The sequence below is a fragment of the Lampris incognitus genome, chromosome 5, assembly GCF_029633865.1.
Source record: "Lampris incognitus isolate fLamInc1 chromosome 5, fLamInc1.hap2, whole genome shotgun sequence".
Lineage (NCBI taxonomy): Eukaryota > Metazoa > Chordata > Actinopteri > Lampriformes > Lampridae > Lampris > Lampris incognitus.
This window is the reverse complement of record NC_079215.1, coordinates 52,945,482-52,959,076: the sequence shown is the minus strand read 5'-3', so window position 1 is coordinate 52,959,076 and position 13,595 is coordinate 52,945,482. Positions and strand designations below refer to the sequence as shown.

The following is a 13,595-nucleotide window of genomic DNA, read 5'->3' as shown; positions in this document are numbered from 1 at the left end:
CTATGTTTGTCTGTCTGTTAGTATAATTCAAGTTTAAATGGAAGCCACGAAGATTTGGTTTGGTGGAGTATCGCTCAACTTCAGACCCTCAGACACCCTCCCTCGGTTCATATTGGTCAAAAAGCACACACTGGTACCTCCCCCCGAACTATAGCTAAACATACACTCACAACTCTAAGTTCCAAAGTGCCACTTTTTTCGCTGTTGGTCATCTCTCGGACACCTGCCCACAGGCTTACTCTCTTTTAGCAATGTGGTGCGGTCGTGTGGCCCTGCGTCAGCTCCAACGGGTTGCTGTTGCTCCATTAAATGTTACCGGGGGTCTAACAGCTGCTATGCAGAAGGCGATGTCAACGCTGCCAAGAGTGTACGTCACCCGGCAGATCCCACCTGAGGGACTGAGAATCCTCCGTGAATCAGGACAGTGAGTCATCTTTTACCGTAAGACCAAGCAAAATCAATTATGTGTCTATGATTGAGAACAAGCCTTCCTAAGAAATTTATCGAGTGCAGGCGCTGACTGGGCTGTTGTGGCATTATGCAGTTTGAACGTCTGGTGAGCAAAAGTTCATCATTTACTCTGAGTAAATAGGACAACTTATGTTTGCACTTAGACCAGCCAGATAAGACTGAGGTAAACTAGAAGGGGTATCCCCAGCAATAATGTTGAGTACTTATCTCACTATCCTTTTGGACATGAAGGCCTATAGATAGGATGTCCCTATTTAGGGTGATTTCACTGTATTTCCAATATTTCATGAATGTTGTCCTAATTATTGTGGAGCTCTCAGTGATGTCTTCTGATTTTCCCCAGAGTGCAGTTTGAGCTGTGGGACTCTGATGATATCCCCGTGCCAAGGAAAGAGCTGCTTCAAAAGGTCAAAGGGGTAGATGCCCTGCTCTGCGTGCTCACAGAGAAGATCGATGCAGAACTATTGGACGCTGCAGGTCAGATGACTGTTTATTCCTGCTGAAAACTGACTGATTCAAATTCAGAAGAAAAAAAAAGCCTCTGACATATATTTTGTGTGAACATCTGTAGGTCCAAACCTGAAGGTCGTGAGCACCATGTCAGTGGGCTTTGACCATCTCTCTTTGGAGGAGCTGAAGAAAAGGTTTAATTGATGCCAGTTTCTCTACTGTTTTTACTCAGTGAAGTGTTACATCTGGTGATGGTTTTAGATGGTGATACTTTATTAGTCAGTCTTCCTCAGTGAGCATCATCAAAACCTTGGCAAACAGTGTTACAGGGAAAATGTATCATTCAACGTGTGTGTGTTTTCAGGGGAATACGTGTGGGGTACACTCCAGATGTTCTGACTGATGCTGTGGCAGAGCTCACGGTGGCCCTGCTGCTCACCACCTCCAGGAGGCTCGTCGAGGCCACGCATGAAGCCAAGACGTAATACCACACCCAGCAAATGCAGATACAGGATATATGCAGATACTATATACAGGAATGCATTCGTGCAGGCATACATATACACCGGCATGGATATAATAATAATAATAATAATGATAAATCAATCTTATATAGCGCTTTTCTAGTACTCAAAGTCACTTTACAATAAATGGAGTGAAACAAGACAACAGATGAACGTAACACAGACATACAGGGGTGGATGGGAAGGGGGGCTACGAGAGGGAGAAGCGGCAGCCACAGACGACGCCAGCAGTACTCTCCGACTTGGGCAGATATAAAGGGAAAGAAAAACAAACATCATAAATCACATAAATCACAGATGCAGGCAAGCGCTCAGTCCCCAGCCTGCCCCAGACCGGGGTTGTATGAGCGGCTGGAGGGGCACGAGAAAGCAATGGAGAAAATGTGTGTCTTGAGACGGGATTGGAAGAGTGGGAGGGATTCTGAGTCTCTAATGATTTGGGGAAGTGAGTTCCAGAGCCTGGGAGCTGCTCTGGAGAAGGCTCGGTCACCAAAGCCGCGGAGGTTGGACCTGGGGGTAGAGAGAAGGGAGGCTGAGGTGGATCTGAAGGACAGAGAGGGTTGGTAGGGGGAGAGGAGATCGGTGAGGTATGGGGGAGCCAGTTTGTGAAGGGCTTTATAAGTAAGAACCAGGAGTTTGTAATTGATCCGGTGGGGGATGGGTAGCCAGTGGAGGTCTTTTAGGATTAGGGTGATGTGGTGCCAGGATTTGGTGAAAGTTAAAAGTCGGGCGGATGCGTTCTGGACCAATTGGAGTCTCTTGATAGAGCTAGCACTGATGCCATAGAGGAGTGGGTTGCAGTAATCGAGGCGGGAGGAGACAACACGTGCACTTATGCACACCAACAGATACATTCTTATAATACATGCTTATATATAGGTGCTCTTAACATAAAATCTGAGGATAAATATTCAAGTGTAACATACCTGTTATGGGTTATGCATGCCTACAATATGTGACTGTCTTCTTCTGTTCTCATTTCGGCGGCTTGTCTCTGTATCTGTCATACTCTGCTTTTCATCCTTTCTCGTTTCCTCTGTCCCATACTGTTTCAGTGGTGGCTGGGGCACATGGAGAACAATGTGGCTGTGTGGGTATGAGCTAGCCAATAGCACTGTTGGTATCTTTGGCTTGGGGAGGATCGGTAAGCACAACTGTAACACGCACACACACATTCATTAGCATGCACATGTGAATTTGTCAGGATTGGGACTTCAGTTAATGTTATGTGTTTTTTCACTAAGGGGTGGCCATTGCTGAACGTCTGGCACCCTTCAAAGTGAAGAGGTTCATTTACACAGATGTAGAACCCAGACCTGAGCTGGCTGGTATCATTAATGCAGAATACGGTAAGGACTGGACTCCTCCGTGACTCATGCCGGGGTCACTATGTTATATATGCAATTACTCCCACTGGGGCTATTGGGATATTGGCTGTTATCCTATAGACCATCTCTGCTAGCCTCCATTTGAACAAAGTAGGAATTATTGCTTGGTAAAATCTCTGTCCTCCCAATTTAAATTTGCCTTCTGCCATGGTCCCGTCTCTTATTCCAGTTTCTATGGATGAAATGGCCAAGCAGTCAGACTTCCTGGCTATCTGCTGTGCTCTCACACCAGAGACCAAGGGAATCTGCAACAAGGATCTCTTCTCCAAGATGAAGAAAACATCCATCTTCATCAACAGTAGCAGGTCTGCAACTCCCCCCCCCCCATACACAAACACACAAGATCCCTTGTCAATAACCATAAAGCAAAACATGATTTGCATGCATCTGCAAGCACTGTATGCTTCTGGTCTCTCTCTGTTGAATGAATAGAGGGGGTGTGGTAAACCAGGAAGACCTGTATGAAGCTCTGTCCACTGGACAGATTGCAGCAGCTGGCTTAGATGTCACTGTCCCAGAGCCCTTGCCTACCAGCCACCCCCTGTTCACCCTCAAGAATTGCGGTGAGTCAGCCAAACCGCATCAGTCTCAGGCCAGGTGATGCTCTCAGATCAGGTGAAATCAGTGTTTCTCATGGATTTTGGGAGGAAATTCAGATTATAAAAAGCTCCAGTTAGGTGATGTGTTAAACAGCCCTCTCAGAACATCTCGGGAGCTTGTATAATTCTCACGAGATAATGGGCTTCTTTTCATTTCCTCTCTCTCCAGTGATTCTGCCCCATATTGCTAGTGCCTCCTACTCAACCCGCAACGCCATGTCTGCCCTGGCAGCCAACAACCTGCTGCTTGGCCTGAGGGGGGAGCCCATGGTCAAAGGGCTGAAGCTCTGAGAAGCAACGGATTTCCACCAACTACTGGCTAAATAACTGGGCCAATAATTTTATAGTCTTTATCCTTTCCATAGATGACTGAGATAAAACAAGGTGTTCTCATTTTATAACGGCGTGACTCTTTGTTGCCCTTTACCTTAGCTTTTCAGTCAACCCCAAACTGCAGCATCTGCTTATCATGCATCCCTGCACATTTTAATAAAAGTGTCACAAACAAGAAACAAATTTATTTTCAATTAATTCTATACAACAGATGGCACACAGTACATCCTTCATCACCTTTGACATAACAGACAAACATTTACAATCTCCCATAGTTCCATTATATTAGGTATACATTAACAACAATGAAAAAAAGAAACTCTTCAATTTTGGCATATTAACAAAAGGCTAGCTTTTCAAGCTCAGGGGTGTAAGGCAATGACTTCATAATCAGTGTATGCCTTTTTATATTCGTAGATTTTGGCATGATTCGAACGAGTCAGTGCATTTTTCAAAGATCCCCATCTAAAAGACAGTAACATGACAGGTTTTACTAGGCCACGGTGTGTTTGTGTGTGACAGGCCACTTTGGATGAGCGCCGGCCTTGGCGAATCTCTCCTCGTCGTCTATACCCCCCTCCCCGTCTCTGCAGCTCATTATCAAGGAGCACGACAGCGATGGCTCGCTCTTGATAATGGAGCTTTTCCTTTCCTGCGTGTGTAGGAAGGTGACAGTAGAGAACACACAAGATGCAAAGATAAGATTTGAGATCTAACTGTCGGGGGGGGGGGGGGGGGGCATTTAAATACCTAGGACATGCCAAACGGGCTCTCAAAGTGACATACGTCATTGGTTCACTTGAAAAGGAAACCATACCAAGGCTCGTGTTTACAGTGAAAACATCCTAATGGTCTTTGCACGAGGCAAAAAAACCAATCTCTTTTGAACCGTCTCAAATAGAACGGTGAGACTAACAGTGTAAAAACTCAACAATAAGGTGCCATCTAGAAACGTCCACAACAACACTGCGACTCTTAACTCAGTGACCATGTGAGCGACAAACTACCGCAAGGAAAACAAAATTCCACAACAAACAAACAAAAAAAAGCAAACATACAAGCAAACAATTATTCTTTAAGTCCATTAAAAAGATAAAGTTTACAGAGCTGCACCAACGCTGGTCCCGTTACCCAAACTCTCCACACACTTCTGCAACTACTGGCCTTGTCAAAAACGTTCTTCTTCTTTTGTGGTGGTTTGCCGCTGACGTAACAGCATGGGTGACTGTTTAATTCTGAACGGCTCTCTGGTGTTCAGAGTACTCATGGAGCGTTGCTACGGGTGACGGTAAGGCGAGCAAACACGATAAGCCTCAGGACAGCAACCCGGGCTCTGAACTTCAATTCCTTACAGACACAAGGCAATCTGGTTTTTCGGCATGAAAGCATCCCCCCCCCCTTTGTACCTGGCCAATCACCCCGCTCTCTGAGTCGTCCCGGTCGCTGCTCCACCCCCTCTGCTGATCCGGGGAGGAGTGCAGACTACCACATGTCTCCTCCGATACACGTGGAGTCGCCAGCCGCTTCTTTTCACCCGACAGTGAGTTTTCCCAGGGGGACGTAGCGCGTGGGAGGATCATGCTACCCCCCCCCAAACAGACCGACCAGAGGAGGCGCTAGTGAAGCGACCAGGACACACACCCACATCCGGCTTCCCACCTGCAGACACGCCCGACCAAGCCGGCGCTAAACACGGGGATTCGAACCGGCGATCCCCCGTGTCGGTAGGCAACGGAATAGACCGCTACGCTACCCGAATGCCCAGGCTTGAAAGCATTTCTAACGAGATAAACAGTCAAGTATCAGCAACAGCTCACAATTGGGTGAAGCTGAAAGTGTTCTCCATCCAGCTCTTCACATTTTAGCAAATTAAGCCTGGCCCTGAAAACTCTCTGGAAAAGCGTAAAGAAGTAAATACGTTTCAAAAACACCGAAAAGAGGAAAAAAAAAGTGAAACATTTTTTTTGCTATTCTAGGACATCAGAATTTGCAAAATTCTGGACTTTCTCCGTCTTGCGGTTACATAATTTACACGTGTGTTGGGGGAGGCCCGCGGGGCGCGTTAAACGGTAAAGATACTTCCGGCGCCACAAGCCGACTCCGGTTTGACTTCCTGTCCGGAACGCTGAGAGGCGCGCACCTCACGGCAACACACGTTATTCATAAACTCACAACGTGACTCGGTCTAGCAACTGGGTAAATGTGTAGGCGGATAATTGAAATACGGCAAAAGCGACACAGTTTAACATTCCAGTGACAATATTTGCTTTGTTTCGGGTCATCGTGAATAATAGTGATTTGTCCTAGTGCTTTTGCTATGCGTTAAGACAGTGTTTCTCAACAGGGGGTCCGCGGACCCCTAGTGGTCCGTGGTGTAATTGCAAGGGGTCCGTGAAAATAAAATATCTTTAAAAAAAAGATCCTATGACATTTACAGAAATAGGATTATTTTACTCAAATGTGACTGAGACCTTTATCTACCTAAACTATAAAGGGTAATAGGGCTTTTTTCTCTAATTACATCTGTTTCACAAGTGTAATTTATTGTATTTTAATAAGAGATCTCGCTCCCGTTTGCATTGTTAAAAGTTACTGCATAAAATTCTGTTGTTACATATATCTGAAAGTTACTGAATACATATTCTGTTTTGTTACATATATCTGAAAGTTACTGAATACATATTCTGTTTTGTTACATATATCTGAAAGTTACTGCATAAGAATTCTGTTTTGTTAACTATATCTAAGTTACAACTGAAAGCTCGTATTTTTGCCCCAAAGAGTGAATAAATGCTATAATGCAATTTAAAATGCAGTTTCTACTGTTTCTATCAAATTGCAACCCCCCTCCCCCAAGATCAGGTGGAGGGGTCGTCAGGGTAGATCAAAAATACGCAGGGGGTCCAGGACCCCAAAAAGGTTGAGAACCACTGTGTTAAGATATATGTAGAAAGCACTGATACCAACTACTGTAGCCAACCTTCACACAACGTTTAGTTTATGACGCCTTACTCGCTTGTTTATTTATTTCTCCTCAGAGAAAACTGATAAAGCCATGAGTAATGTGCAATATTTACATGTCTAAAACCCCCCTTGACAAGTTTTGTACCTAAAAATATGACGCGAGCTTTGTTCAACCGTGTTGCGCTGTACAATAGCAGGGTGACACCCCTGTACAGTAGCAGGGTGACACCCCTGTACAGTAGCAGGGTGACACGGCTGAAGCAAGCACACTCGTTTCTCCTTTCAAACATACTCACACACTCGCAAACCAAAATGAACAAAGTTACACGGGCGTACTCGATCCCACAGCCATCCGTTCAGATTCACTCGCAATGCCTTTTGAAAACATGGGTTTCATGCAGTGTCAATGATTGTACAAGATGCCAGCAATAAGTTAACGGCTATACTGGTTTCTTATTTATCTCAGCTCAACAAAAAAAACACAAAACCCCCCCCAAAAAACACAGCAGTGTTAATTCAAAAGCTGCTCAGACTGTTTCCATCTTGTTAAGGTCTATTGAGGCTGAACCAACATGTACAATGTCCACATTAGATAAACTCCAATAGTATTTTCATTGTGTATTGGTTATCGTATACCCCTGCCTACCCACTTTCTCCTTCACCAACGTCATGGAATTTGAAAATACACGGGGCACACATCATTTTAGGGGCCGACGGGCCTGCAGAAAGCCCTAAAAGTAAAACATGTATGCCCAGCTATGTGTGGGCAAACTTGGGGAAAAGCTAATTGATATAGTAAGACAAATCTTTGCAAGACATGACATTTTCTTGCAAAATTTTGTACTTTTTGTGAAATACACCACAGGCTTGTGGTACTTTTCACAGCACTACGACATGTATGCAGTAGCCTCTTAGATGAAAACATCCCAGAGCTGAACACAATGCTTAAAGTATATCCTGAATGTCTTCATGCATGCTCAATAGGTAAGAAAATCACAGGAAGTTGAATCAGTTCATCTGGGCACAACGTTTATTGACAGATACATTTCATCACTCATCTAAGTGACCTCTTCAGTCTCAACTGACTGCAGCTATCCCCACCCTTATAAACAACACAATGGCATTACGACCGAAAACAATTATCGCAAATTGGATTCAGTTGTAATGTATTGTTTATAAGGGTGGGGATACCTGCAGTCAGTTGAGACTGAAGAGGTCACTTAGATGAGTGATGAAACGTATCTCTCAATAAACGTTGTGCCCAGATGAACTGATTCAACTTTCTGTGATATATCCTAAATGTTATGTTAGCATTGTGCTAGCTCAACACGAGCATCCGTGCCTACAGGGTGAGACTACCTTAGAGCTGACACTGCGAAATCCTTAATTGTGAAGGCAAAATAAAAATGCTGTGTTGTGCAGATCTCGAAACAAGCGCAGTTTAAAGGTCAAGAAATGTAACGTTGATTAAAGTGCACTAACAGGAACGACAGTTCCAGTTTCTGTCACGAGGTGTGACGACTGCAACGGAATGGCACTGTTAAGGTTTCTGTTCGAGCTTCTGTAAACAACTTTAAAATGATATGTTTTGTTAAGATGTAGTTATACACCCATCACCCAATAAAATCATAAGACACATCACAAATGTATTCTTTTATAGTGCAGAGTCTAGTTTAGGCCTGTATACTAACCTGTAATATGACTTTCTGCATAAAGATCTGTATCACTTCTGTTTATTTCTCTACTCAGTGGAGCGATCAGGCTGGCTGCATTGACGCAACATCCAGTAAGCAAATGATGACAAGTTTTGCATAGACTTCCATTCTAACAAACATGAGGATTAGGGTTTATATTTTTTTTAGGTTTTATGACGTTTAGATTGATCAGTCTGGAACTGGCCGACTCGAACTTCCTTTATGAACGGCACATTTACAATTGCATATAAGTCAGATCAGTCAAATATCAATTGTAATAACTGCCTGATTGTTGAAATTATAAACATAATTGTTGCACCCCTTATATATATCTTAGTTCACTTTCCACTGTCACTCACATAGACAGCAACAATCTTAAGAGGAAAGCGCATGAATCACACTGTCTCTACAGAACATAGAAACATTAAAAGCACACACATATAGCAACAGCGCATACACAACTGTAGACGCCTGAAGTTAATGGCTTCCTGCGAGGAAAAGACTTGGAGCATTCACATCAGCAGCTCAGATGCCGAAAAGACTTGTTTGATGCACGGAATGGGTGGGAGGTAGGAGAACCACTGGTACCTTCATTCCATAACATGATTTTACCTGACAAGCCAGTGAGCAGACTGTACTTTGATGTGGCCCTCTCCTACAACAAGACATTGGGCATGTTGCTGTTTTGCCAGCGCAGGCAGGTGGTCTTGGAATGCTTGTACAGATGGGAGGACTGGCTAAAGCGCTTGCCGCATTTGAGGCAGGCGTAGGGTTTCTCCCCTGTGTGAACACGGATGTGCTTCTTGCAATCTGTCAGAGTGAGGAAGGTTTTGCAACAGATTTTGCAGGCATATTTTCGGGCACCTTCAACGACCAAGACATTGTGCTCCGAAAGAGCTTTCTTACACTTGGAAAGCACATCTGCTGAGGCTCGGGTCAGCTGAGGAGGAAGGGACGTGGGCCTGCTGCCGTTTACCTCATAGTTGCCGCTCTCGTTGAGAATCAGCGGACCCCCCATACTTGATGAGGAAGAGGCAGGGTCTTGGAGCATAGCATTCCCCCCTCCTCCTCTTCCTAGGGCCATTTTAGGGGCAATACGTCGATAGCCTGGGTAACCGAGAGAGGCAGCAGCAGCTCCCCCCCCCCCTCTTGAAGCTCGTGCCAAGGAGTGAAGCCCCAGACTGGAGCGCTGGAAATCCAGACTGAAGGGATCCATTCCTCCACCACTTCCGCCACCTCCTTGGGGGGTTCCCAAGCCATCGTGCAAGGGACGGATGAAGAGCGAGTCAGCTTGGAGGGTGTCTCCAAAATCTCCATGAGTCTCACTGTTGAGTGAGCCTGGATGCAGAAGAGAAGAGGCAGAACCAGACGTCCCAATGGCTTCCTGTCCAAGAAGGAAGCGATGTGATACTGTATCGCCAGTGGTTGTGTTTGGGAGGTTGTCATCCTTGGAAACTAACCCTGCCTCGTCACCTCCAAAACACTTAGAACTGAGGAAATTAGAAATACTGAAGCCAGACTTGCTATTCAAGCCGCTGCTAGACCCAAACCCACCTCCACCCCCTTCAGACCCATGAACATCTCCCATGGTAGTCTTGAGCAGAACTTGGGAGCTGGGCTGCTGCGGGTTATCAGAGCTGGGCAGGGCATCAGAAACAAAGCTACGGTCGCTGCTCTCTGGGCTCAGCTCCACTTTATCTTCCTCCTCATGGCAAACAGGCTCTGCTGGGTCGCTGCCTTCGGCTTGAGATGTCACATCACTGGTTTCATCAGCAGGTTCTGGAGAGCTCATTGGTTCTTGTTTAACCACCACCTTATTTAAAGCAAATAAAGAGTTCCATCTCAGCACCAATGACCAAGGAAATACAGCCAAATTATAGTTTACTTCAATAAGTACACACACACAACCAAAAACAAAATACATTTTTTTTAGGCTAATGACTACATTGGCAGTTAAGTCCAAACAATTAAGTAGCAAAGGTGCATACAATTAATGTTAAATTTAATTTGAGCTGAATGATTTGATGGCGTATATGTGTGTGTGTCCATGCATGTGAGTAAGTAGATTAGGTCAGTGGCTTTCAAAGTGATCCTCGAGGACCCACAGCTGGTTTTCTATTCTGACAAGTAGTTAATTATATTCATCAGTTATTTATTTTTTTATTTTTATTTTATTACTTTATTGATCCCCATAGGGAAATTCTTTCTCTGCATTTAACCCATCCTGGCAGTGTAGCTAGGAGCAGTGGGCAGCCGCTGTGCAGCGCCTGGGGACCAACTCCAGTTTGTCTTGCCATGCCTCGGTCAGGGGCACAGACAGGAGTATTAACCCTAACATGCATGTCTTTTTGATGGTGGGGGAAACCCATGCAGACACAGGGAGAACTTTCAAACTCCACACAGAAAGGACCTCGGATGACCCCCTCAAGGTTGGACAAACCTGGGGTTCGAACCTAGGACCTTCTCGCTGTGAGGCAAAAGCGCTAACCACTGCGCCGCCAATATACTTGCCGTTATGTCAGGTATTCTGGCCATCTGATCGGGGGGAATTTTAGACCTGGCACAACAGGTGAACTTAATTTACTACCTGGGAGAATAGAATGCAAGGAGCACTGGTGGTACTCAAGGACCAGTTTGAAAACCACTGTATAAGATGATAAACAACTTTGATGACTAGGAGGGTTTACTACTTTACTACATTCAGCAAATCAAGCCTGAACTTTACCTTCTGCTCTTGTGTGTCCTCCTCCTCCAATCCTGACTTGACCTTTGCCCCCTCTCGGCCATCTTGTGGATCACCATCTTCTATGTACTCCTCCTTCCCCACTCCCCCTTGCATCCTTCCTGATTTATCCTTTTTGCAGTGTCCACTGTCTGACTGGCTTGGCATCTGAGGATCATCTTGAGACACCCCCACTAATCCAACAATGGCAACATCCAATTTCGATTCATCCCCCATCTTGTGGGAGTCCGGGGAAAGTAGCGTCCCTTCTTCCCTCTCCCCGTTAACCCTTTCCTCTCCTAACAAAACCCGTGGAGCGGCCGAAGGGCGTGGCCTCTGCCTAGGTCTGTCATCTGACAAAGCCACAGCAAGGCAGGGCTTGCGCTTGTGTAAGCGTCTTACAGGGAAAGAGCCCCTCTGTTCAACCACTCCACCACCAACCACATTGCCAACTCTGTCCTCCTCCATTCCGCCAAGTGCAGAACTTACCAGACTTAGCCCCAACTGCTGCAGTAGAAAGGAGCGCTGCATCCTAGATGTAGCTGCATTAGCAGAGGCTGTGAGCTCTGCCGGTTGTTGCTGCTGCCTGTGCCTCTGCTGGTCCGGCTGTGGGTGGTGATGGGTGGGTCTGTCAGCTGAGGGGGATATGGGCAGGGTGCGGGTGGTCAGGTAATGTTTGCAGGCCTTAACTACATTGTTAAGGTGCAGGTGGGAGGCAGCTAGGAGGACATCCATCACATTGCTCTCCCCTAGCATCAGCGTTGAGGTATACATCATGTCCACCAGGGCAGCAAACGCCTCTGCCGTCACCACCTGGATATACACAAATGGGTGTTTGATCAATCAGCAACACCGATGGCAGTAAAACAAGAGTAATGATCTTATAACACATGACGAATGATCAGAGTGATCATTTTAGTTTCCACTGAATAATGATATCAATACCCCCCATCCATCTCCCCATATGTCATCTTTGTATTCATCTGACAGTATAATTTTCACCCTCTTATTCACTGTGAAAGTTTCAACTAATGAATATCCTCCTCTATGGTGTCTTCATAGTCATCTTAATTACGGTCATGCACACCTCGCTGTCCAGCTGGATCATATTCATACTAGCATCTCCCTCAGCAACGGTGAACAAGGCTCGGAAGTGGGTGCTGCAGGCGGCCAGCACCGAGCGGTGGGCCTTAAAGTGCCGGCTGCCCACCACAATGACACAATCGCACAGCTGGCCATGGACACGCTGGTAGTTCAGCTGCTGGAAGATCTGCTCAAAGTGACCTGGGAAGTCCATAGTCCTAAACAAACAGGGACAGGGGGAAATGGGGAGCAATGGGGTGGACAGAGTTTGGCATTTGGCAGAGACAAGATGGAGTGAAAGTAGAAAGGCTATATGGAGGGATATCAAGATAATAACAATAATAATAATCATTACACGGGAACGTTATAAGTAGACTGAGATATAAAATAAGGAGAAGGATCAAATGGGATTAAAGGGGCTATATTTGACAGTGAGGCGATGCAGGCGATCACCCTTCACTTTTAGCTGAGGAGTTTGTGCTGTAAACGAGCAGCATTTCCACACGACGGGTAACGCCTATCCTGATTTAAGCTGATCAAATTGTCCACAAACACCACGTTGTTTTCAGCCGTGTTATGAAAGCACGAAACCGGCAGGCTAATTAACAAGCTCGCGCCACATCTGCGCGAGCTGCGGCGCACTGACATCCGATGGTTGCCACTTAGCTAGCCAAGCGGAGGGGCAGCTAGCGATAAGCCGGTGACTTTTTATTAGTTTTACAATAGCGGCGAAGAAAGGCCGTGCATTCACCGCCTCGGCGATATCGCGACGACCCTTCCGTTGAGACGAAATCGTTGTGGCGGCTCTACCTTGGGTTTCCCTAAGTGATGGAGGCACGGGAAGTCTTGCATGAGCAGAACAGGGCCCCTGGCTAGCCAAAGCAGCTACCCGTTAGCCGTGAGTTAGCGAGACGGCACTCTGGCGAAAAACGTCCCCTTGCTTAATCGACGGTCAACACACGGCGAGATAAACCAACGTCCGCGTTACTCGACCCCGACGCTCGTCCTCTTTGGCCAGACGTCAAGTTTACTCTGCTCCGGGTCCACCGCCATCCGCAACGTGATGCGCAATGTGTACAATCGTCCATGGGGTGGAGACGGGGGGTTTTGAGGTACGGGCGGGTGGTCGCCCTGCTGGAGGAAAACCCGTTCTCACAGCCAAACCGTCCGTTGCCCGGGAGACGTCTGATAAGGGTACATCGAGCGTGGCTGCATGTAAAGCGGAGTAAGCGTTGCTGCTGGTGGTTTAAATAACACGTGTCTAGAAACGAATCCACGCTCAGACTGCGTTTGACGCCAGACTCGCAGGGTGTCGCTGTGTGATATTCAAAACAAAGTGGTGGTGGTGGTGGTGGTGGTGGTGGGGG

The 13,595-nt window shown here is 46.2% G+C and overlaps 2 protein-coding genes across 2 annotated transcripts; one reads left to right on the top strand and one right to left on the bottom strand.

Annotated features, from left to right (window-relative positions):
* Positions 1 to 182: 182 nt before the first annotated feature.
* grhprb (glyoxylate reductase/hydroxypyruvate reductase b) lies at positions 183 to 6,326 on the top strand. Its single transcript, XM_056280266.1, has 9 exons — positions 183 to 424; positions 815 to 948; positions 1,043 to 1,115; positions 1,286 to 1,402; positions 2,501 to 2,589; positions 2,690 to 2,794; positions 3,003 to 3,138; positions 3,266 to 3,396; positions 3,602 to 6,326. Exons 1-9 carry the CDS (start codon positions 252 to 254, stop codon positions 3,721 to 3,723), a joined length of 1,080 nt encoding a protein of 359 aa, XP_056136241.1. The 5' UTR covers positions 183 to 251; the 3' UTR covers positions 3,724 to 6,326.
* A 2,174-nt stretch (positions 6,327 to 8,500) lies between these two features.
* On the bottom strand, positions 8,501 to 13,528 carry LOC130113295 (zinc finger and BTB domain-containing protein 5). The gene is made up of 4 exons (XM_056280875.1): positions 13,039 to 13,528; positions 12,233 to 12,446; positions 11,149 to 11,958; positions 8,501 to 10,236 (listed from the first exon to the last, which is right to left on the bottom strand). The coding sequence occupies exons 2-4, from the start codon at positions 12,440 to 12,442 to the stop codon at positions 9,079 to 9,081; spliced, it is 2,178 nt and encodes a 725-aa protein (XP_056136850.1). The 5' UTR covers positions 12,443 to 12,446; positions 13,039 to 13,528; the 3' UTR covers positions 8,501 to 9,078.
* Positions 13,529 to 13,595: the final 67 nt, after the last annotated feature.